At 51.8% G+C, this 24,556-nt stretch overlaps 1 protein-coding gene and 1 long non-coding RNA gene across 2 annotated transcripts in view; one reads left to right on the top strand and one right to left on the bottom strand.

Annotated features, from left to right (window-relative positions):
• Positions 1–1,597: 1,597 nt before the first annotated feature.
• LOC128851621 (uncharacterized) lies at positions 1,598–5,080 on the bottom strand. The gene is made up of 2 exons (XR_008448970.1): positions 3,720–5,080; positions 1,598–2,640 (listed from the first exon to the last, which is right to left on the bottom strand). It is a non-coding gene; the product is annotated as an uncharacterized LOC128851621 (long non-coding RNA).
• Positions 5,081–6,876: 1,796 nt separating this feature from the next.
• RAB10 (RAB10, member RAS oncogene family) overlaps positions 6,877–24,556 on the top strand; it is a 49,929-nt gene continuing 32,249 nt past the window's right edge. Inside the window, exon 1 of the mRNA XM_009563749.2 lies at positions 6,877–7,040. Coding sequence (XP_009562044.1) covers positions 6,914–7,040 — 127 coding nt within the window. The 5' untranslated portion in view covers positions 6,877–6,913. The remainder of the gene's footprint in view (positions 7,041–24,556) is intronic.

Below are 24,556 nucleotides of genomic sequence, written 5' to 3'. Positions count from 1 at the left end.
CCCACACAAGCCGAAGAGGGGAAAAAAGGATGGCTGGCATCCACATGGGAGGCTCCAGGCTATTATCTTGGATCCGGGTTTCCGACTGATATGGAGTGAGCAATGTGTGTAAGGCGACTTGATCAGCATCATTGCTTGGAGATTAAAGGATTTCATAATCTGCTGGCAAGATGAAATTGAAAGAGGCAGAGCTCTGGTTGCCCAGCACTCAGTAAAAGCACTGGGGTGTTCCCACACTCCCTTGAGATCCCTCCAGACCCTCCTCTGAGGAGAATAAATCCTCAGTGAGCATGGGGTGGGCCCCTTCCTACACTGATCCAGGGACTGACGCTTCATCTTCCTTTGCAGGTAGCTGCTTATTTACGGCTAAGGTGCTTCTGCAGAGCCCTTCACTCAGTGACCGTGAGCAGCTTCGCAAAGAATAAGGAATTGAAGGTGACTCTGCCTCTGTGCTGGGTTCACAGTGAGTTCCTGGGTGCCGGGGGGGGGAAGCGGTGGTGCCACTTGCAGAGGTCCAAGCATCATTTAGCGGTGACGGCGAGTCAGCGATTGCTGCATCTCAGTCCCTTGTTCTGATCGCTGCTCCACTCCCTGGTGAAAACCCTTAGCAAACAAGGCAGTGACTGGCTCTGCAAAGCACTGACGACAACAATGCGGAGCTTCTTCCCCTGCTCGCTGGCAGCGTGGGATCATGACCCAGCAGAAGCAATCAATGCTACAACTGGAGGGCAGAAGCTTCTGGCAGCAGACAGAGGGGCTGGACCTCTTGGAAGGGAGTGGCTGTCCTGGGGCGGCAGAGGCACAGGAGGATTTAATGAGATATTGGAAAGGAATGTGTTCCTATGAGGGTAGGGAGGCCCTGGCCCAGGTTGCCCAGAGAAGTAGTGGCTGCCCCATCCCTGGAGGTGTTCAAGGCCAGGTTGGATGGGGCTTGGAGCAACCTGATCCAGTGGGAGGTGTCCCTGCCCGTGGCAAGCTGTTGGAACTGAATGGGCTTTGAGATCCCCTCCCACCCCAACCATTCCAAAGGTTCTGTGACTGAGGTCCTTATGCATTAAACCTGGAGAAGGAGCCCCTGGTGATACAAGTAGTAGTTAAGAGTTAAGTAGTAGAATTAAGTTTCCTCTAAGCAATTGGTTTCTTTGAAGGTTAGACAGAATGTCCCCCGATCACGTTTTCTTTCTCTGAGAGCATGTTTTCTTTTAGACAGTTTCTTTCCCTGACATTCTTTATTCTTTGAAGATGATAACACCCTGTGTGAAGTATGATCTGTGCTGAACAGATGTCTCTTTTTCTGTAACCATCTCTGTTTAGAATCCCTTCTTACCGCAAAGGCAAGGTCAAGCAGAGAGCTGGAGCCGGCTCCAAATTAGCAAGAGGTTTGACTCTTGTGAAGTTTCACAATAACATTAGAATTAGACCTTTGAAAGTAAGAGAAGATGCATAAGATTTCTGGGGAAATTTATCCATATGCCTGTAAGTGGCAATGCTCTTGTGTCCCAGAGTGTCCCAGCTCTTGTTTCACTGCACACGATGGATGGAGACCACTCCGTCATGTTACCCAGGCCTGATAAAGGATGCTCACTTTCTAGAACTCCAAAACAAGTCTCAGAGAGTTTATTTGCTGGCATTTTCGGTATCACTGTGCGTGCATGGCCAAGGTCTGACCCATTGCGCAGAGCCGGACAGGGCGTGACAAGGGCAGAAAGCTCCTCAACGTGTCCCAGCATGCTGCCCACCCCTGGGCAGAGCCCTGCCAAGCTGCCCGTGCTGGCCCTCCCTCACCAGAAGCTGAGCCGAGGTGACGGTGCAGAAATCAGAGCCGTGCCCGGCACAGTGAGCCCTCTGCCAAGGGGCCACTGGGCTCTGTGTGACCTTTGCATCCTCCCTGCCGCGGAAGTGCTAACCAAGTCCTTTTGCTCTCGACGAGGTTGTGCCAGCTGGAATAGAAAGCACAGGAGAGGGTCCTCATTTCCAGGAGCTGCCTTTCTTGTTCCTCTTCTTCTCTGGCTGCTCACTACAGCCCTGCCTGGGAGACAGATGGGGGAAGAGGCAGGGACATGCAATCCGAGGTGGTGAAAGCCCAGGCAGCAGTGGTTGGAGCAGCTGCAAACACCAGCTTGTGGCCTTTTTGGAAGCTTCTCAGTCTGGCTGTGTGGAGGGTGGCTGGGAAGCCTGGTGAGACCCAACACCACAAAAGAAAAGAAAAACTAGCATAGGGGACTCTCCTTGTATGGTTTTTACTTCTCATTCCCAGAGGTTTTTACTTCTTGGGTTGCTGGGGGATGAGAAGCTCAACATGAGTCGGCAATGGGTTCTCACAGCCCAGAAAGTCAAACTGTGTCCTGGGCTGCATCCAAAGCAGTGGGACCAGCAGCATGAGGGAAGGGATTCTGCCCCTCTGCTCCACTCTGGTGAGAACCCACCTGGAGCCCTGTGTCCAGTTCTGGAGTCCTCAGCACAGGAAGGACATGAAGCTGTTGGAGCAAGTCGAGAGTAGGCCATGAAGATAACCTGAGGATGGAGCACCTTCCATTCAGAGGACAGGCCGAGAGAGTTGGGGTTGTTCAGCCTGGAGAAGAGAAGGCTGCGGGGACACCATAGAGCAGCCTCCCAGTACTGAAAAGGGCTCTGGGAAAGCTGGAGAGATGCTTTTGATCAGGGAGTGCAGGGATAGGATGAGGGGGAACGGTTTAAAGCTGCAAGAGGGGAGATTGAGATGAGATCTTAGGCAGAAATGTTTTTCTGTGAGGGTGCAGAGGCCCTGGCCCAGGTTGCCCAGAGAAGTGGTGGCTGCCCCATCCCTGGAGGTGTTCAAGGCCAGGTTGGATGGGGCTTTGAGCAACCTGATCCAGTGGGAGGTGTCCCTGCCCATAGCAGGGGGTTGGAACTGGATGGGCTTTAGAGTCCCTTCCAGCCCAAACTTGTCTATGATGCTATGATTCTGTGACTGGGCAGATTATGTTGGAGGGCTCCATGGGAGCTCACCCCTCCAGGTGAGGAACCAGAAATGGTGGGACCACCCTTTCCTCAGCTGGCCCGACCTATGCCCATGGTTAAGCATTGGAGCCCCTGTGTCTGCTGTGGCTGGAGGAGGAGTTGGAGAAAACAAAGCCGCTTGTTCACTGCAGTGGTGGGGCTGTGGATGCCTCCTGGATGACAAAGCTGTCTTCCTCGCTGTGCACATTAAGGGCTGGGCCCTGCTTTGTCAGAGGGTTTGACCAACCAGTGTGTCGCCGCTGCTCTTCTCAAGCAAACCTCCTCAAACTCAAATACTGTTGCACAATTTGCTTGTGATTCACTTTTCTCCTCCCCATGGTGAGATCCGGAGGGCAGGCATCTGTGGTGCAGTGTCGCAACCCCCACTGTTCCTGGCAAGCAGGCTCTGACAGCCAGGAAAAGGCTCCTGGGTCCTCCTGGGTCCTGCTGGCTCCCCCCTTCTACTCGTATGGTTCTACTCGTAGAATATGGTTCTATTCGTAGAACCATGGAGTAGTTTGGGTTAGAAAGGGACTTCAAAGCCCATCCAGTTCCAACCCCATGCCATCGGTAGGGACACCTTCCACTGGATCAGGTCCATCAAAGCCCCATCCAAACTGGCCTTGAACACCTCTAGGGATGGGGCAGCCACCACTTCTCTGGGCAACCTCTGGGCAACTTTCTCTCTTTTCCAACCTGAACGATTCCATGATTCTATGATTCTAAGATTCATCTCATACCGAAAGCAGGGGAGCTGAAGGGGCAAGCCTGTCCTCGTTCAAGAGGTGCTCCAGCCCTCAGATCATCTCCGTGGCCTCCTCTGGACTCACTCCAACAGATCCATGTCGTTCCTGTGGTGAGGGCTCCAGATTTGAATGCAGAGCTCCAGGTGGGATCTCACCAGAGCGGAGCAGAGGGGCAGAATCCCCTCCCTCGCCCTTGGATATCCCTTGCAGTGGGATGCGTGTGACTACTTATTACTTCCTCCACAGTATCCTGAAAGATAAACTTCTTTTAAGTCCATTAGCAAACTCCCTAGGACAAAAGGTTATTGCAAACATCGGTGTAAACACCTAGCACTGTGCTTCTGCTGATAAACCCTTTGGGGATGACTGGGAGCTGCCTGCCTGCGCATTCCCTGTTGATATCTGTGTCCCTGCCTTCACTGCAGGGCTCTCCATGGATGAGGACGTTTCTCTCCTTATCTGCTCAGCCATAGACAGAAGCGTTTCATATGGTGCCCTTAAACTGATCCAGCAAAGCGCTAAAAATAAACCTTCTCTGTGAAGCTGCACACTGCTGCCCTATCTGCTGTGTCAGCTCCTGGAGAGAACCTGCTGTGAGAGTTGAAGGTTTCCAGAGGCAGCGGGTTGTTCCCCACTCACTGAGGGGCAAGCGCTCCTGCACATGGGAGGAGGAAATCTAAATATAAAGGAAACTAATACAAAATACAAACACACGTTTTAGTGATGAGGTGTCTGGTAGGTCCCCATGATGAAAAGTGGCTTCAAGTGGCTTCAGTGGTGACTCTGGAGCTTGAGTCTTGCCAAGAGTTCACTCTCCTAGCCATTCTGAGTGGGAGTGGTGAACAAATGCCCTGAACGCCCATGTAGCAGCTGGCAATGATCTTCATTTCTGCTGGAAATGTGGCCCAGCGCCTGGGTCCATAGGAAACCGAGGCTCCCAGCAGCGGCTGAGTCTCTAACCCACCCTCTTCCCACTCCTTGCTTTGCCTGGCTTTTGCTCCCTATTCTCAGCCTACAAGGCAGCCAGGGATGCCCTTGTACTGGGGTCGGCTCTGGTGGCCTGAGGACATGCTGGGCTGCATGGGCACAGGGCCCTGGCACACTCGGTCCCCAGTGGCGATGCTGTGACGGAGCCCTGGGCTCAGGCCAGCTCCTGGCTGCTAGGTGGTGGATGTGGGGCTGGGCTGGCTGCCCCTTGCCTTCCCAGGGGGTTCAGGGCTGGTGGCTGCAGCCTGGGCCAGGTCCCGGGCTGAAGGCGCTGCCAGTGGAAGTGGAGGGTCCTAAGGGGGCTGGGGGGCAGGCAGGACCTGGGAATGGTGTGGAAGGGCAGAGGGGCTGGGGACACCCATGGGTGGGTGGGAGTCTGGGGTGGGGCAGTTGGACCATGGGGGGACCATTGGGAGGGCTGGGGGGGAGGGGGAGTGGGAGAAATGGAGGGGTAAAAGGGTCTGGGGGGGGACTGGGGGCTAGGAGGAAGGGCCCACATTGTGCTGCTCAGGTCAGCACCTGTGGGTGGGGCGCTGGAGGAGGGCAGGTGGGTCATGGTGGGCTGCGGAGGGACCCGTGCTTTGCTGCTGAGGTCAGCACCCGTGGAGGTGAGCTATGGGGAGGCATAGGGAAATGGGGGATCTGAGAGTGGCATGAAGGGCTGAGGAGGGGCCCATACTGCACTGCTTGGGTCAGCATCCATAGGTGGGGGGGCATGGAGTGGAGCATGGGGGGCTAGGGTGGGGCCTGCTGTGGTCAATGCCCATGGGTGGGGGGCTGGGGTGGCCTGCGGAGGAGGGCATGGGGAAATAGGGGTCAGGCGACTGTGGGTTGGGACACAGGGTTGTGAAAGTTGGGGCAGGGGGAAATGGAGCCACTCAGGACAGAGCCCCTGGGTGTGCGCTATGGGAGGACTGCAGGGGGTATGGGGGGTCAGGGGCCTGGGGGAGCATAGAGAGGTGGGGGGGCTGGAGGGTGGGGGAGGGGGCCGCTGCAGTCAGTGCCCATGGATTTGGGGCTGGGGGGCATAGGGAGATGAGACAGCTGGAGGACTGAGGAGGGGGCTGCTGTGGTTAGTGCCCATGGGTGGGGGATTGGGGGGGCATGGAGAGGTGGGGGGTGCTGGGGGACTGGAGAGGGGGTTGCTGCAGTCAGTGCCAATGGATTTGGGGCTGGGGGACTGAGGAGGGGGCTGCTGTGGTCAGCACCCATGGGTGGGGGAGGTGGGGGAGAGCTGGGGGGCCATAAGGAGGTGGAGGGGCATGTAGAGGGCTGGGGTTCTAGGGAGGGGGCCGCAGTGGCCCATGGGTGGGGGACTGGGGGGGCTATGGGAGAGTTGGGAAGGCATGGGGGGGTGGGGGGCCTGGGGAGGGAGCGGCTGCAGTCAGCACCCATGGGGGGTGGACTGCGGGGTACTATGGTAGGGATCGGGAGGGACACGGGGAAATGGGGGGTCAGGCGATTGGGGGGTGGAGGAGGGACTGGGGAAGGTGCCGCATAGGTGTGGGGGGTCTAGGGGGTGAACATAAGGGGGCCTTGGGGGGGCGCTCTTGGGAAATGGGGGGGAGGGAGCGGCAGCGGGCGCAGCCAATAGGAACCCCTCGAGGGCGGTGGGCGGGGCAGGCGCGTGGTTGGCAGCGGGCCAGCCAATAGCAGCCAATAAGAGCTCGGCCAGCGCGGCGGGGAGTGGGACTAGCCTTGCGGTGACGTCACCACGCACGGAGGGTGGGAGAGGGCTCTCTGCGTCGGGACGCGCCTTCCCTGAGGCCTGGGCAGGACGCAGTGCGTGCTGTGCGTGGTGACGTCACCGCGTGCGCCTGCGCGGTGCGGGGGGGGGCGGTGGCGCGCGCAGCCGGGGCAGCGCCTGGTGCGAAGCGGGCTCCGCGAGGGGCAGGAGGAGCCGGGGCCGGGCCGCGCCGCGCCGCGCCGCGCCGAACCGGGCCGAACCGAGGGGGTTATGAGCGCGGGAGCCGCACCCTGAGCAGCGAGCAGCGGGCCCGTGGCGGCGCGGGCAGTGCGGGAGCCGCCCCGCGGCAGGGAAGCCATTTTGTGCGGCCCCCTCCTCCTCCTCCTTCTCCGCCCTCAGGAGCGGCGCGGCCGGTGCTGCCGGGCAGGGGTGGGCGAGGGGAGCCTGGTGAGAGGCGGGGGAGCCCGGGGGGGGTGGGTGAGCGGGGGTGGGGCCCCGGCGGCCGCGCCTCCCCATGGCGAAGAAAACCTACGACCTGCTCTTCAAGCTGCTCCTCATCGGGGATTCGGGGGTCGGCAAGACCTGCGTGCTCTTCCGCTTCTCCGACGATGCCTTCAACACCACCTTCATCTCCACTATCGGTCAGTGAGCCCCGCTCCGGGCCATCCTCATCCCGGCCCGGCCTCGCAGCTTCGGGACGTGCTTTCCCCACCGCCTCCCAGGCAGCCCCAGGGATCCCCTGCTCTCCATCCCGCCCTCCTAGACAGAGCCAGGGACTGTCCCCCCTAGCCTGGGATTTCAGGCCCTGCTCCCCCCTCTGTGGCGGTCGCGAGGACCCCCTTTCCCAGCCCCGGCGACATCCTGGCCTGTCCTCGCATCGTCAGGCTGTGCTCCCCCTCCCTAGCACCCCCATCCTCAGTCCAGGGCTGTCCCCGCCAGTTTTGGGCACTGCTCTCCTCCCCGTGGCAGCCCCAGGGACCTCCCAACCCCACCCCTCCTCACTCTGGGATCCCAGGCACGCCCAGCACCGCCTATGCTGCAGGGAGGAACCGTTCAGTTAATCCCCACAGCCAAGCCTCGAAGCTTTCATCATTGTAGGTGACCCTGCACTAGCCTATCCCACCTGTCTCCTCCTCACCTGGCACTTGCCCTCCTGGGATCTCTAACCCCACATGCTACTGTCGAGGTGAGGTTGCCATCCCTGTGCCTTCCTCTCATCCCTGTCGAGGTGGAGTTGCTGTCTCCACAACATCTCCTTGCCAGTGTCACAGTGGGGTTGCCATTGTCATTTCCTTCAGTCCGTGCTGTGGGACAGACATCCTTTCTCCCTCAGAGTTCTGTTTTTCCTCTTCTGAGCACAGTCATGTTGTGTGACGAGTTCAATTCAGCAGCTTTTGATCCTCTTGGTGGCTGAAGCTGGCAATTTAAGAGAATTCCTGCCTCCTCTCTTTTCCGCAGAACCCACTGGTGTAAGATGTGTGGATGCCTACACCTGGAGAAGGAAAATCTTTTGGGGGAGGGCTGAGAAGAGGAGGCTGATGGGAAGCCTCATCACTCTCTACAGCTCCTTGAAAGGAGGTTGAAGCCAGACTGGTGCTGGTCTTTTCTCCCAAGCAACAAGTGATGAGATGAGAGGAAATGACCTAAGTTGTGTCAGGATTAGATTGGTTATTAGGAACAATTCCTTTACTGAAAGAGTGGTGAAGCACTGGCAGAGGCTGCCCAAGGCAGAGATGGAAGAAGAAAGTATTAAAAAACTGCGTGGTTGTAGCACTTGGGGACGTGGTTTAGTTGTCATGGTGGGTTTGGGCTGACAGTTGGACTGGAGGAGTTTAGAGGGCTTTTCCAACCTTAATGATTCCATGATTCTATAAATTGGCTCTGGCTTTTGGTGCTTGATACAAGCACCTGAAGTGATTGGCTGTATGGCTTTTCACTGAGAGGAGGAGAAGAGGGTATTGGTGTAAATCAGTGCTAGGTGTCATTTCACTCCTGTGTCCTTCCTCACCAGTGTTGAAACATAACCCCAAAAATCACAGTTTGGGCTGCAAGATGTCAAAAGCTGCTCTTTAACCATGGGTAATTTAGAAGGAATGGAAGTATATTTGGGACAAGGAAGTGTCAAGACATGGTTGTTGCCTCAAAGCTCTTTGGGCCTGAACTCGGGGTTTGGCTTAGCTGTTTTGAGGTGTCTGACATTCAGTTGATCTTATCCCCTGCCATTGCATTCCTTGCCTATGGAAGGCCGTGTTTGTTTTGCTGCCGTGGCCATAGTGTAATTCTGTGCTGCTTGGCAAGTTCTCGCCTGGATCACATGGCATTTGATGCTTTCAGAGTTTGCTGGGCAGGTTTATTTCGTTTCTCAGTTAAAAATAGTCAGCGTCTTAGTTAAGAAGTCAGCAGAAGCATGGTGTCTCCTGCTCCAGAACACTGGCTTTTTAGGCAATTAATGAGTTTGGTAATTAGTTCTTGCTGTCTGTCACTGCAGGTTTTGAATGTTGAAGCAGAATTATCATCAAGTTTAGCAGCAAGTATGCATGGACAGAGGTTCTGGGTGGTCAAACCTATTTGTAACAGTAGGTATTTGTTGCTGGAGTCATCACAGAAACTGTTTGTGGGGCACATACTGCATTTATGTCCCAGGTTCTGAGCAAGGTGTCTGGTTATGGCAGCCATGGACACCACTGGGCACTGGTTGGTGTGTTGGACTTGTATCTTCATGGGGGGATTTAGCAGACTTTGGGGGTACAAATAAGTTTTCTGTGTGGGGCTGAATTCCGGGTGCTTAACTGCCTAAGAATCACAGAATGGCTTGGGTTAAAGGATCCTCAAAGCCCATCCAGTTCCACCCCCTGCCATGGGCAGGGACACCTCCCACTGGATCAGGTTCCTCCAAGCCCCATCCAATCTGGCCTTCGACACCTCTAGGGATGGGGCAGCTACCACTTCTCTGGGCGGCCTGGGCCAGGGCCTCAGCAAATGGCTTAGACGTATTGTTTCCTTAGCTCTTCTGTCCATAATCCTTTCACGAGGCAACCTGCTGGGAAAGCATTCGGTACCAGCAGGGTCAGCTGAGAGACAGTTTGCTCCTTAGCACCGTTAAAAAGCAGCCCATCCATGAAGGGAAAATCCTGAAGTGGCTTAAAACACCTGCCTGCTCTGTTCTCGTCTGCATTACAACAAAGCAGTTGAGGAATCCATCTGAAAATCTGTAATCTTGAATTTCCAGAAAGTGTTCAGGCTTTCTCCCAGTGGTGAGGGCAGCAGTGGCAATACAGGAAGCGAACACAGAGCCTGAGAAGGTGCTGTGCCTGGGGGTACCTGCTGTGAGAAATCCCACCACTGTAGCTGCACAGCATGGACTCGTTTTGCAGCCGGAAGAGGAGAGTTCCAGGAAAACCCTCGGATGGAGTCTTTGACCTGTAGCAACAAGGAAGTAAATTCCCAAAGGACCTGTGGGCACATTAGGTGAAGGTGACTGGATTACTGGCTGGAACTCTCCTTATATTTAAAAAACGATAGCGCTCAGCAGCTTGTTAGCCCTGATTCATGGTCCTGTGTGTGCATTGAGCTCCACCAGGAACCAGAGATTGCCAAGCATGGAAAACGTACTGGCGGCTGCAAGCAGGGACTGGTTCCATCTTTCAGGTCTTCATAGGAAAAGAAGAGTCTCAAAGAACATTGACACCAGCCCATGTCTATAAAGTATGAGTGGTAGGAGTGGTTTAATTCCATCAAACCAAAGGCTTGTCTGACTGTGTAAGTGAAGATACAATAATAATACGTTTCTACGTCATGTTAGGAACTTGTATTCACTTATTTTTCATCTTTACTCATTTTAAGTGTGACCCATGATGGCACTTGGGCTGTAATCTAGTCTTGGTGTGCTGTCTTTGACATTTGAATCACTTCAATCTAATGTTTCCTCCTAAAACAGCAGTTAAGCTTTTGGATGGTATGAGGCAAATGATTTCATTACCCTGTCTAGAGGTGCTATAAATAATCTGGGTGGCTGTTCTGCAAGAATCCCTAAGTCATCGTAACCTCCCTGGAGAGAGCAGGGGCCTTGTCCTCAAACACAGTATAAAGGGAATAAACTGTAGAATACTTAGTCTGTCACAGACTATTCTTGTTTTTAATAGCTCTTCCTTAATTCTCTGGTGCAAAAGTCATTTTTATGACCTCTTTTCTTGTGAAATTGTGGTGAATTTTCAGTTGTGGTCTGAAGATTCTCTGCAGCCAGGTCAGGTCGGTCAGTGTCAGCTCTTCCTCTGGGCACTGGTGTGGTTCCCTGGGGCTCTGAAGCACTGGAGGCTCCTCAAACACACTGCTACCTGCTCTTCCCAAGCTATTAATTTTAGCCCTTTCTCTGCTGCCACTTTTGCTACCAGCGGATCTTCTGTATTTATGTTAAAAAGTCAATATAAATCACTTTCCAGCCAATGTATGTGCGAGATCTTAATTTTTGTTAGCAATATTTCTTTCATTGGCATTCAGTGTGCTGAGTCGATGGCAGTTCAAAGTGAATTACTGAAAAATTATCCATGGGAGCTCTGCAGGCACACTCTACAGAGCTGTTGAGGTCAGCAGCCAAAGCACCAGCCATCATTGCTGGGGTGTGAGCAGGTGAAGAGAGCTGTGCTGGCCAGGGCGTCTGTCAGAGAGTTGAAGAGTTATGGAATGGGCTGGACTGGAAGAGACCTCAAAGCCCATCTGGTTGCAGCACTCTGCTATAGGCAGGGACACCTTCCACTGCATCAGGTCGCTCAAAGCCCCATCCAACCTGGTCTTGAACACCTCTAGGGATGGGTGTTCACTAGAAGCCACCACTTCTCTGGGCAATCTGGGCCAGGGCCTCCTCACCCTCATGGGAAAACATTCCTTCCTAAGATCTCACCTCAATCTCCCCTTTTTTAGCTTCAAGCCATTCTGCTTGTCCCATCCCTGCACTCCCTGATCAAGAGCCCCTCCCCAGCTTTCCTGGAGCCCCTTTCAGTACTGGGAGGCTGCTCCAAGGTCTTCCCACAGCCTTCTCCAGGCTGAACAACCCCAGCGCTCTCTGCCTGTCCTCTGAATGGAGGTGCTCCAGCCCTTGGATCATCTTTACAGCCTCCTCTGGACTCGCTCCAACAGATCCGTGGCCTTCTTGTGCTGACGACTCCAGAATTAGATACAGGGCTCCAGGTGGGATCTCACCAGAGTGGAGCAGAGAGGGGGATCCCCTCCCTGGCCCTGCTGGTCCCACTGCTTTGGATGCAGCCCAGGATTCAATTGACTTTCTGGGCTGCGAGTTCCCATGGCTGGCTCATGTTGTGCTTCTCATCCCCCAACACCCCAAGTCCTTCTCCTCAGGGCTGCTTTCAATCCATTTCCCACCCAGGCTGGATTTACTGTTCGGATTACCTCAGAATGTGAATGTCAGAGCTAACCTCAAGCATATTGGTTGCTGTTGTTTGACTAGGTAAAATGCAAATTCAGATGAGTCACCAAAAATGTTCTCCCTTGAAATCTGACTACCTTTGGTAATGTGCTGGAGAGAACAGATCGTGTGATCATGGTGAGATCCCCTGGAAAGGCTACTGGTAGTTGTACTGGATCTCCATCTGTATGGAAGAAGTGGTTGTGTTCTGTATTCCTGGTTCACACTCGTGCTTACTGCAACTGTGCAAACCCAGAGGGAGCGAGAAAATGCAGTCTAATGTTGAGGTGTGATCACCCTGTGCTTTATTCTGAACACGGGAAGGTCTTGATGCCAAAAGTCTACTAGGAGCCTGTAAAGTGGTGTCATTTTAAAAGCAAAGGTATGTGAGAACTATTTTCTGATTCTTGCTCTCAATTTTTTTTTTTTTTTTTGGTTCTTTGGCCTTTATTAGAAGTGATTTTGAGTTGCTCAGCACATGCTTTGGAGTCATTGCATACTGGTGTATTTACACAGTGAAATTCTTTAAAATCTGTCCTCAGCACCGGAAGGACATGGATGTGTTGGAGGAAGTCCAGAGGTAGCCACAGAGATGATCCAAAGGTTGGAGTACCTCCTGTATGAGGACGAACTGAGAGAGTTGGGGTTGTTCAGCCTGGAAAAGAGAAGGCTGCAGGGAGACCTTAGAGCAGCCTCCCAGTACTGAAAGGAGCTCCAGGAAGAGGCGGGGCTCTTGATCAGGAAGGGTAGGAATAGGATGAGGGGGAACGGTTTTAAGCTGCAAGAGGGATTATTGAGGTGAGATCTTGTGAAGAAATTATTTCAACAGAGGGCGGTGAGGCCCTGGCCCAGGTTACCCAGAGAAGTGGTGGCTGCACCATCCCTGGAGGTGCTGAAGGGCAGGTTGGATGGGGCTTGGAGCAGCCTGATACAGTGGAAGCTGTCCCTGCCCATGGCAGGGAGTTGGACCTGGATGAACTTTAAAGTCCTTTCTACTCCAAACCATTCCATGATTCTGTATCAATAATATAACAAGTGTCTCTGTGCATCCTGTGAGGATTTGTAGGCCCGTGATTGTGGTATATTAATATTGTGAAGAAAGGAGTCCCTTATAGAAAGTGGGGAAATCTCAGTAGATTGTGAGAGACCAAACTAAGGGGAAGCTGTTTTGAATTGTGAATATGCTTTTTTCTGTGTGGTGGCTGCAATGAAGTTGAAAAACAAGTTCCTGGCGTTCTACAGCAGCTGAAAGTAGTGGCTTTTTTTTCCTTTGTATTCCTTTTTTGTCTCGTATCAGTAGCTTGTCGGCTTGCAGGAGCAGCAGCCAGCTTTGAGTTCTGTTTGTACAGTGCCCAGGCTGTGGGTTCAGTTCCTGTCTGTTTCCAGACAGGTGAGTTAGGTAAAAAGCCCCAAACGAACTGAAAACAACAAGCCTGCCCCCCAGCAGAGCCCCCATCCTACTTCTTGATGTGTCACTTCCACTGTATGGAGTCCAGAAATCATCAGGCAGCAAACCCCACTTTTTACACACAGGTAATTGAGGTGTAAATCTTGCTGTCTTGGGAAGATGTGGAGGGGAAAATATAAATGGGTTAGGACTTGAAAGCGGAACTTCGGTGTGGATCCTTCAGTGTCTGTTGGCCATGATGCTTTGGCTGTGGTCTCCAGATTGGGAATCCCTCAGTTCTTGGAGTTGGAACAATAGTTCTTTGGCTGGGAAGAGAGTGGTTCTCCTCGCCTCTGCCTGCCAGGCTGCCCAGAAAGGTTGCAGGGTGGATTGGACTCTGGTGTGAAATGGTGGGATTGAGAGTGTTTGGTGTAGGGTTTTCTGTTGTTTTTAATCCAGGATGTGGTGAAGAGTCTGGAGCCCAGGGGTTCTGGGAGTGCCTGAGGGACCTGGGCTGTTCAGTCTGGAGAAGAGGAGGCTGAGGGGAGCCCTCATTGCGTTCTGCAGCTCCCCAAAAGGAGGCAGGAGTCAGACTCTGCTCCCAAGTAACAAGTGATGGGATGAGAGGAAATGGCCTCAAGTTGTGCTAGGGAGGTTTAGATTGGATAGTGGGAAAGATTGCTTCACACAAAGGGTGGTTCAGCACTGGTAGAGGCTCCTCAAGGCAGTGGTGGAGTCCCAGTTCCCAGAGGAGTTCAAAATCCATACGGCTGAGGCACTTGGGGAAATGGTTTGATGGGCACGTTGGGGTTGAGCTGGATGAGCTTGGAGGTCTTTTCCAACCTTAATGATTCTGTGCTGAGCAGCAGTTCTGGTTGTGCCTGTCCTGTGGTGCTGATCAGAAGTGCGTGGATGGCTGTGCAGTGCATGAAGAGCTGAAGAACTCAGCTTGCTGGAAACTTCTTTTTTTAAACATGGCTATTTTTCAGCTGGGCTGGATCAGTTCCCTGGTGTGACTCCTTGTGTTTCTGTATAAATCTGTCCTGACTGCATAGATCATCTGGGGACATGGAGCCACTGGAATAGGTGGTCCTCGGCCTGAGAGTTTACTTGTGAAAAGTCACTTTAGGATTGCTGTTTCGGGCTAACAAAGCCCTTGGCAGCAGTGCCAGTGCCTGGCGTTCCCTCCTTGCCCTGCGCTGCTGCTGTCACTGCCTCGGGTCAGAAGCAGATGGTAACGCTGCTGAACTCCTTCCTGGAGCACATACCTGTGCGGTGGCAGCACAGGACATGCAGCACTGCTGTCCTTGGACGAATGCGCTATTTATGTTCACCCGAAACTGATAGGTGCTAGTTGGCTTCATGGGCTGAATGTGATTGGAAGATGTGGACAGGAATGGGAAGGAGCATGTGGTTACTGGTGGCTTCAGTTAAGTGAGAGCTTATAGCAGTCTTCCAGTACTGAAAGGGGCTCCAGGAAAGCTGGGGAGAGGGGCTCTTGATCAGGAAGCGCAGGGAAAGGGGGAATGGTTTAAAGTTGAAAGAGGGGAGAGATTGAGATGTGATCTTGGGGAAAAAATGTTTTGCTGTGAGGGTGAGGAGGCCCTGGCCCAGGTTGCCCAGAGAGGTGGTGGCTGCCCCATCCCTGGAGGTGTTCAAGGCCAGGTTGGATGAGGCTTTGAGCAGCTTGATCCCGTAGGAGGTGTCCCTGCCCATGGCAGGGGGTTGGAACTGGATGGGCTTTGAAGTTTCTCATGACACAAACCTTTCCGTGATTGTATGAACTGACGGTTCAGCAAGTATAGAGTGAGTGAAGCCAGTAATGTTTTCTTGGATGAAGCGTTTGGAATCTGTAGTGCAGGCCCATAGCTTCTTATAACAGGCTGTCCAGATAATCCCCACTCCTCGGCTGAGTTTTACAAGACCTAAGGAATTGTCTGTTGACGTTGGTAGAAAATTTGCTCAGGAGCTGGTAAGGAGGGATGCAGTCTGTTTCAGAACCCAAGGACTGGTTTTAGTGCCTTGGGGAGTGATAAGCACAGCAGGGAGTTCAGAGATTTCCTGTTCTCAATTTACCTTATTCAAAAGAAAAATGAGTTATTGCCCTCTCTTTATCCTGAGAAAATACTGAATATTTTCTACCCTTAAAGTTAATATTGGTATTTAATTAGAGAATTGGTTCAGAGCCCATTGATAAATACCCAATGAGGCGATAGGAATCAAATAATCTGATGTCACGGAGGAAGTTCAGCTCATGCTGAGCAGAGGTTGCCACTGGTAGCCGAGTGGTGCCACGCGTGGGGCTCTGTCTGGGCAGGCCATGCTTGCCTTACCTGCTCCTGGCAGCCCTCAGGAGCAGGGTGTGGGCTGCCTGCTCTGAGCCAGTGGCAACAGCTTGCTCCTGTCCTCCTCTCTGGAGCTGTGGAAAGGCAGCGTGTTTCTGCTTGTTTGCAGCGTGGTAGAGGGAAGAGAGGAGAATATCAGGAAGGGTGGTGGCTGCCAGGAAACCTCATCCCACCTGAAGCTCAGAAATGCCTGGGAAGGACATTGGATGAGAGTAGGGTGCATGGAGTCTCCTGGCAGTGGCAGCCAATGCCTGTTTTGCTACAAGGCCTTCTGATGGCTCGTGGAGAAATTTTTGTGTAACCCTTGCAAGGGGTTAAGGCGCTTCAGAAAGGCTTTGTGAAAACGAGCTTGTCAAATTCCTGATGCTATGGGAATTCCCTGTCTGACCCAGGGAAGATGGGAAGGAGACCATAACTGCTGCAGCAAGTCTTGAATGTTTGGTGTTTCGGTACAACTGAACTGTGTGGGTTTTTCTTTTCTGTGTGGGTTTAACTAAAGTCTTGTGTGGGTTTAACTGGAAGTCTCTGCATGTTTTTGTTCTTTTCTGTAGCTCAAACAACCCCAAGCTTTCGTTTCTGCTGGGATTGTGGCTGGTTTATACTGCGTAACCTGGAGAAACACTCATTTGTGTCTTGCATTTCCAAAACCTGACTGAACGTTCCCTGAGAGAGGCCTGCTTGCTTTATTGCCATTGAGTACAAAATACCTCCCCTGACAGCCATACCTGTATGGATTTTCCTCGGGGATGCTTTTCCAAATGGCATATTTTCATGCCAGGAAAGCTGGAGAGGGGCTCTTGATCAGGGAGTGCAGGGATAGGATGTGATTGGGGGGACTGTTTTAAACCTAAAGAGGGGAGATCAAGATTTTGGAAGAAATGTTTTCCTGTGGGGATGCAGTGGCCCAGATTGCCCAGAGAAGTCATGGATGCTCCATCCCTAGAGATGTTGAAGGCTAGATTGGATGGGGCTTTGAGCAGCCTGATCCAGTGGGAGGTGTCCCTGCCTATGGCTGGGCAGTTGGAACTGGATGGGCTTTAAAGTCCCTTCTGAACCAAACCATTCCATGATTCTGTGATTCATGTGCACACTAACAATTAGCTTGACAGGTAGCGAAGATGGTGAAGCGTTTGTTGGATTAAAGTGGTGCTCGGAACAGACTCTTCCTGATAATGTGGGTCAGGAGCGTTGTGCTGCTGGGAGCACCTATGGTATCACAATTGGACAGGGCTGTGATCAGCATAGTCTTCAGCACAAGGTCTGAGATGTAGGATCCTTACAAGTCATGGTTGTGAAGCTGGATGTACTGTGATAACTGCGGGTGTTTACCCAGGTAGGGTACTGCTTACTGGCCTGTCCTTTGATTCAGGAGGCTCAGAAGGTTTGGTAAAGCCAGTATTGTCACTATGTCTTTTCTGTGGCTTAGGATCAAACTCTTATTTCATTTAACATCCACTGAACAGTGCCAGGTCCAGATAACAAGTTGTTCCGCCCCCTGCGATGGCTCTGTCCTCAGCTGGCCTCACCAGCGTTACAGTCTGTGGGAGTGAAGATGATTTTACAGGTTAACTTCACGCTCCTGGATGTATGAATTAACTACTGATGTCTGACATGTCCATGAGCCAACTGTCACCTCTCTGCCCTTCCAGCCATGGGCACATTCCCTGTTCCTTCTCACCACCAACTGACTTTCCCATAGGTAACTGTCTTGGTTGCACTTCTAGAACTGTTTTACCATTGCAGATATAAACATCCAAACCTCAATAATAAAAGTAAGTTGAGTGTGCTGGTTGTAGTATCTCGATATTTCCAGCTCCTCAGGCAGCAATCTTAATTTCACACTTTGCTGCAGTCAGTGTCTTGCCCTCTTCTGTTCTCTTCTGAAACGGGATTCTTCTGTCATAGCAAGCCTGCTACAAGCGAAGCCATCAACACAGGCTCTCTCTGGGCTTTGTCTGTACCCAGGGCAAGGGGAAAGGAGAAATTCCATCCCTCTGAGCATGGCAGAGGGATGCCACACACACCCCTGTCAACTGCAGAGGAAGCTCAAATGTCCAGCGTAAATATAGCTGTCTAATTTTTGGTTATGTGAGTCCCACTGTGAAACGTTTTCATCTCAACCTAATTTTTTGATCTTGCAAGTAAACAATTTATTTTCTTTTAGTTACTGAAGTAGCAAAGCCAAAGAACCAGCGAGTTCTTTGGTTTTTGTGGGACAGCATGGACCAGAAGAGCGAGTTCTCTGGGAAGCCTGGTACTTCTTGTTGTTGCTTTGTTGAGCGGGGTTGGTGGTTTGTGTGGAAGTGGGCTCAGAAACTCTGCCTGTGACAAGCGTTAGGCTACTGTCTGCTTCATCCTGGTGGCCATGTGCCACAGGGCTTGTGTCCCAGTGTGCATAAGGCCTCCATCCAGCTGGAGAAGCAGGAGAATGGAGCTGCCAGGTCCCATTCCCAGGTGTTCACTGCCTGAGACTGCTGCTAAGAATGAGAAGCAGTGGAACCGTGTCCCAACTGGGAAGACTCCACCTGGGTACTGGGAGAAAATTGTGATGATGATCTGCAACTGGAACAGCAATGTGGAGAGCTGGTCAGATTGCTGCTCTTGGGGTGATGGAAACGCTCCTAGGAAAGACCTCCTAGTTACCGTGGTCCTGCTGGGGTTGCAAGAGCGCATGCTCCATGCTCTGCAGCCCACCTCCATCTCCCTGGCTGCCAAGACAGTACCTGGGTTGGGGGTCAGAATTCCCAGTGTGACAAAGTTGCTGTTGTATCCCATCTAAAGTGCTACAGTCTGGAGAGATTGTTTCTGGAAGTTGTCTTTGGATCTTCAGAGCATCAGATAATGGCCACCAGGTTTGTGAAGAGCTCCAAGAAAAGCCATTTCTTAAGGAAGGCAAGTGATGGCTTGCTCAGAGCAGGCTCGAGTGTTCTCAGCTGGCTTTTGTGGGAGCACTGGAGGTAGTGCTGAGCTCGGAGCAGCTGCAGCTGTGGTCAGAGTTGCTGTCAGTGTTGGAGTTTCTCAGCCTGCAGCTCAGGGTGCTGCTGCTCCAGCTACTGGTAAAGCTCTTCTTTTTCTAGCACAGTCCCTTTCAATATCGAGGTTGGACACTTAGTTACAGAATAAATGTGGGATACAGGGAGCCAGGGCAGGTCCTTTGCTGAGGTGGGGTAGCTGACTGTGCAACTTTCCCTTCAGTGCGAAGGGAAATGGGTTTGTGTGCTGAGAACTGAACCCTGGAGTCTCCATGGTACTGTGCAAGTGACCATCTGTTCTCGTTGTCTTAGAATCACAGACTCATGGAATCATTAAGGTTGGAAAAGATTTCTAAGCTCATCCAGCCCAACTGTCAGTCCAACCCCGTCAGAATAAACTATGTCCTGAAGTGTCTTGAGGCACAGTGCCTTTTCACCGGAATGAGAGCTGGTGAGGTGCTACCTCAAGCCTTTTCTCTCTTCCAGGCAAGGTTTAGCTGCCTTGCTGTTGTGCACAACAAATGAAAGAATCCGAATGAGTCTTACAGCCTCCAGCACTGCTGTGGGAGAGGCCAGGGCTTTGAGGTAGCAGTAACTTCTGATTCTAGGTGTGTCTGGTGACAATCCTTCACATTTTTCCACCTTTTCCAAACTCCTGTTTCTCAGGCTCTTTCTACAAATTCAATTTGAGTGTTGCAGTATCAGTAATAGCTAAAAAGAAGTGATCAAACTTAGTGATAAATGTTGATCCTTCTGGGCAGTATTCCAGCAATTGGCCTTTTATTTTTACTTTGAGTCTTTTACCCTGCTAATTAGTTTGACAGCACTGCCATTCATCTTCTCACTCACTGGAGAACTTAGAGGTTGGATAGAAACATCTGGTGTTCGTATCACAGAAATGTAGAATGGTTTAGGTTAGAAGGCACCTCAAAGCCCATCCAGTTCCACCCCCTGCCATGGGCAGGGACACCTCCCGCTGGATCAAATTGCTCAAAGCCCCATCCAGTCTGGCCTTGAACACCTCCAGGGATGGGGCAGCCACCACTTCTCTGGCCCACCACTGGGCCAGAGCCTCTCCACCCTCACATGGAAACTTGTCTTCCTAAGGTCTCATCTCATCTCAGTGTCCCCTCTTTCAGCTTCAAACCTTTCCCCTCCTCATCCTGTCCCTGCACTGCCTCCTCCCCAGCTTTCCTGGAACTCCTTTCAGTACTGGAGTCTGTTCTAAGGTCTCCCCACAGCCTTCTCTTCTCCAGGCTGAACAATCCCAGATCTCTCAGCCTGCCCTCAGACGGGAGGTGCTCCAGCCCTCGAATTATCTCTATGGGCTCCTCTGGGCTTACTCCAACAGATGCATGTCCCTCCTGTGCTGAGGGACTCCAGTGTTACAGTACTTGATCTCTTCTGAGAACAGGGAGTTGGAGGAACTGTCATGGTCACGCTGTGCTGTGCAGCTCGAGGTGTGGAAATGGTCTTACAGATTCCTAGACCTTGGTGTAAACCAGAGAGAGGTGCCTGGCTGTGTGAAGTCTCTGTGTTTCTGGATGCTGAAGGTTAATAAAGCTTTTTCTGAAACATAGGAGTATAAGTTGGTATTCAGTCACTGAATACATCCTAAATCCTGTGGTGACTGCTTCAATTCTGTTTGTGTTGTGTTGCGCTTGTGTAGCGCAAGCAGTGGAGGTTTGAAGTCAAACACACTGTATTTAACAACAGACACAATGCTGTTCTTGACCGTCTGTGTAGGGAATGCTAGGTGTGTCCTAAACCAGCAATTCCTTACTGGAAACTTTACAGGGAAAGGGCTGGGCCACGCCTTATCGCCATCCCCTTGTAAATGGGAGTGATGCTCGGATAGCATCTTAGACGGCTCTGGTTGGTGCTTTATTGATGTCACTGCATGTCTAACGCCAGCAATAATGCACTTTCCTGTTGTGGTATACTCTAGGTAGCCTGACTTAGGATACTTCCACAAATAATGGGTGTATTTCCTGTTTATAGGGATAGAAACCTGTTTTTCTAGCAACAAGGAGTCTCTTACGAGCTTGTATGCTCTTTTCGGTGAGCTGGAGAAGGCAGCTGGCAGACTGTTCCACTGGAGAAAACATGTAAAAGCCCCACTGCAGGAACTGCCTGGGCCTCATAAAGCTGCATGGACTTTGGCTAACTGCAGGCATGCTGGGAAGCGTAAAAAATGTGGCGAGCTTTTGTTTCTCAGATATTGATAGCGAATGCATTGTGCAAACAAATGTCAGAATGTGTTTGGAAACAGCTGGAGGATCTCTGGCTCCTCAGCTTTGCTGTTTGGGCAGTACCTGTGGGATGTTTCAGGGTATTTGGTGTCTCCCGTCCACAGGCAGGGCTGAAGCCCATAAAATGCAGTTCCATGGGTTCATAGAATCACAGAAACATTGAGGTTTGAAAAGACCTCTAAGCTCATCCAGTCCCACCATCAGCTGAACCCCGCCATGCCTACTAAACCATGTCCCCAGATGCTATGGCCACATGGTTTTTGAACCCCTCAAGGGATGGGGACTCCACCACTGCCCAGGGAGCCTCTGCCAGGGCTTTACCACTCTTTCAGTACAGAAATTGTTCCCAATATCCAATCTAAACCTCCTCTGGCACAACTTGAGGCCATTTCCCCACCTCCTATCACTTGTTCCTTGGGAGCAGAGCCTGACCCCTGCCTCATTCCAACCTCCTTTCCGGGAGCTGCAGAGAGCGATGAGGTCTCCCCTCAGCCTCCTCCACACTAAACAGCCCCAGGGCCCTCAGCCTCTCCCAGAACCCTTCTTCTCCAGACCTCTCCCCAGCTTTGTTCCCCTTGTCTGAGCGTGCTCCAGCCCCTCAAGATCTTTCTTGCAGTGAGGGGCCCTAAACTGAATTCAGCACTCAAGGTGCTGTGCACCGATACCACGCTCTCGTGAAAGTTCCATGGCCTGAACACGTAAGCAATGGCCTTGCCCTCCTCTCTCCAGTAGTTTTATCAGCAAGGAGTTTTAATTATTAAAAGAAGAAGTTACTGGTGTGAGTGTCTGCACTGTAGGAAGGCACTGTTATGGAAGCTGTGAGGGCAGGGAGCTGCTGGGCTTTCCTTGAGCATCACTGCTTCTGTCAGTTGGCTGGCTCTGTGACCCCAAGGACACAGTGCCTGCTCCTTTGGTAATGCCAGGGCTTTCCTGAAGGACTCTGCTTTCTTTCATTTATGTATGATCCTTCTTGTCAGTATGCTGAGCATAAATTAGTCAGGGTAAGTGTTGACTTGAATTTGGTTTTTATATGATTTGAGGACATGATTACTGTCACAGCAAGCGGTGACAAATTGTGTTTCATAAATAGAAGCAGTTTATGTGATAGCAGGTTCCTGTACCGTATTTATTTTCCAGCTAACAGTTATAGGCCAAGACATGCATGAAAAGTGATTTAATCTACGGTAATTGAACTTGAACATACTCAGCACCCATCCTTGATGGTTTGGAGTAGAATTCCAATCAGATGTGGATTTGAGTGTGGACCGTCGCTTTCTGGAGTCTGAATCTTTCCATGCTGTGACCTGGTGAGGCCCCTGGCAAAGGGATTCACAGGGAGATGTGGCCACTCCATATGATGCCCTCTGGTAAAGTTGGCTGCTGGCAGAGCTCTGCTACCCAGGCAACATGTTTGAATCTGTCAGGAACTGAAAGCTGTAATGGTGGAGAATTGAATCATTCCTTAGTCCTGGAATGAGATGACACCAAGCAGGGATTGTTGCTGCCTGGGAACAGCTCTGAAGTCCAGACTGTTTCTTGCTAGAGCTTCATTTCCTTCTTTTATTTTGCCTTACTACCTTGCAAATAAAACCCGTATTGTCTCTCCTGTCTCTTGGTATGCATAAAACATCACTGAAATAGTTCCTTTGTTCCTGCTCTTTTGTCTAGTTTGTGGGAGCCTTGTGTAAGGTTTAGCTGCTGGGATAACAAACAGATAAAGTTCCTTTTTTTCTGGAAGAAGTAACTGCTTGTGTAGGAACTCCACGTGGTTCCGGACTTCAGTGGCAGTGTAGGTGGTGTCCGCAGGGAGCTTTCAGTTTCTGTCTGAGCAGAGATGTTACGTGTAAATCTGAACTCGCCTGACTGAAATATGGTTGAGGGAAGAGAGATCCTATAGGACCCTTGCTGCTTGCTCTCTGTAGCCACCTCCCATCTTTCCACTCTGTGTCTTCTGTTGGGAACTGCCTAACCCTGAGCATTGTAGGCTGAACGTGGTTGAACTTTATTAGACGTTTGCTGTTCTAATGCTTGTAAATTAGCTGAAGGCAACTGGGAGGAGAGGGTGAGCAGCCTTCCTGGTGGGATGGGTATAGAACTGGTTCTAGCCTGAGAAGTGGCTTAACCCAGGAGTTAGAGGAGCAGAATGAGGCTCCCATGATCCAAGAGGAGGAGGTTAGAGACTTGCTTGCCCACCTAGACACCCACAAGTCTATGGGGCTGGATGGGATCCACCCAAGAGTATTGAAGGAGCTGGCGGATGTCCTTTCCAAACCGCTTTCCATCATCTTCCAACGGTCCTGGCTGACTGGGCAAGTTCCACTGGACTGGAGGCTGGCTGATGTTGTGCCCATCTACAAGAAGGGTTGCAGGGAGGATCCAGGGAACTATAGGCCTGTCAGTCTAACCTCAGTGCCAGGGAAAGTCATGGAACAGGTAATCTTGAGTGCTATCATGAAGCACATGCAAGAGAATCGGGTGATCAGGCCCAGTCAACATGGGTTTACGAAGGGCAGATCTTGCCAAACTAACCTGATCACCTTCTATGACAAAATGACTCGACTACTGGATGGGGGAAAGGCTGTGGATGTAGTCTTCTTGGACTTCAGTAAAGCCTTTGACACAGTTTCTCACAGCATTCTGCTTCAGAAACTGTCAGCCTCTGGCCTGGACAGGCGCACACTCTCCTGGGTTGAAAACTGGTTGGATGGCTGGGCCCAGAGAGTGGTGGTCAATGGAGTTAACTCCAGCTGGAGGCCAGTCACAAGTGGGTTTCTCAGGGCTCGGTACTGGGTCCAGCCCTGTTCAATGTCTTTATTAATGACATGGATGAAGGCATTGAGTGCACCCTCAGCAAGTTTGCAGATGACACTAAGCTGGGTGGAAGTGTGGATCTGCTGGAGGGTAGGGAGGCTCTGCAAAGGGATCTGAACAGGCTGGACCGCTGGGCTGAGGCCAATGGCATGAGGTTCAACAAGGCCAAATGCCGGGTCCTGCACTTGGGGCATAACAACCCTATGCAGTGCTACAGACTCAGGGAATAGTGGCTGGAGAGCTGCACAGAGGAGAAGGACCTGGGGGTAATGGTTTACAGCCAACTGAACATGAGCCAGCAGTGTGCCCAGGTGGCCAAGAAGGCCAATGGTATCTTGGCTTGTATCAGAAATGGTGTGACCAGCAGGTCCAGAGAGGTTATTATCTCTCTGTACTCGGCACTGGTGAGACCGCACCTTGAGTACTGTGTTCATTTCTGGGCCCCTCACCACAAGAAGGATGTTGAGGCTCTGGAGCATGTCCAGAGAAGAGCAATGAAGCTGGTGAGGGGGCTGGAGAACAAGTCTTACGAGGAGTGGCTGAGAGAGCTGGGGTTGTTTATCCTGGAGAAGAGGAGGCTGAGGGGAAGACCTTATTGCTCTCTACAGCTACCTGAAAGGAGGTTGTAGAGTGGAGGGAGCTGGCCTCTTCTCCCAAGTGACTGAGGACAGGACAAGGCGGAATGGCCTGAAGCTCCGCCACGGGAGGTTCAGGCTGGATATCAGAAAAAAATCCTTCCCAGAAAGAGTCATTGGGCACTGGAACAGGCTGCCCAGGGAGGTGGTTGAGTCACCTTCTCTGAACGTGTTTAAGGAACGGTTTGATGAAGTGCCTGGGGACATGGTTTAAGGGAGTGTTAGGAATGGTTGGACTCGATGATCCAGTGGGTCCTTTCCAACCTGGTGATTCTGTGATTCTGTCCCAATCGTACAGGAAGGTTACTTGCTGCACGGTCCGACTCTGATGCTATG

This window comes from Cuculus canorus, chromosome 3 (assembly GCF_017976375.1).
Source record: "Cuculus canorus isolate bCucCan1 chromosome 3, bCucCan1.pri, whole genome shotgun sequence".
NCBI classification, from domain to species: Eukaryota; Metazoa; Chordata; class Aves; order Cuculiformes; family Cuculidae; genus Cuculus; species Cuculus canorus.
Note: the sequence above shows the minus strand (reverse complement) of the source record. Positions and strands in the feature narration are given on the sequence as shown.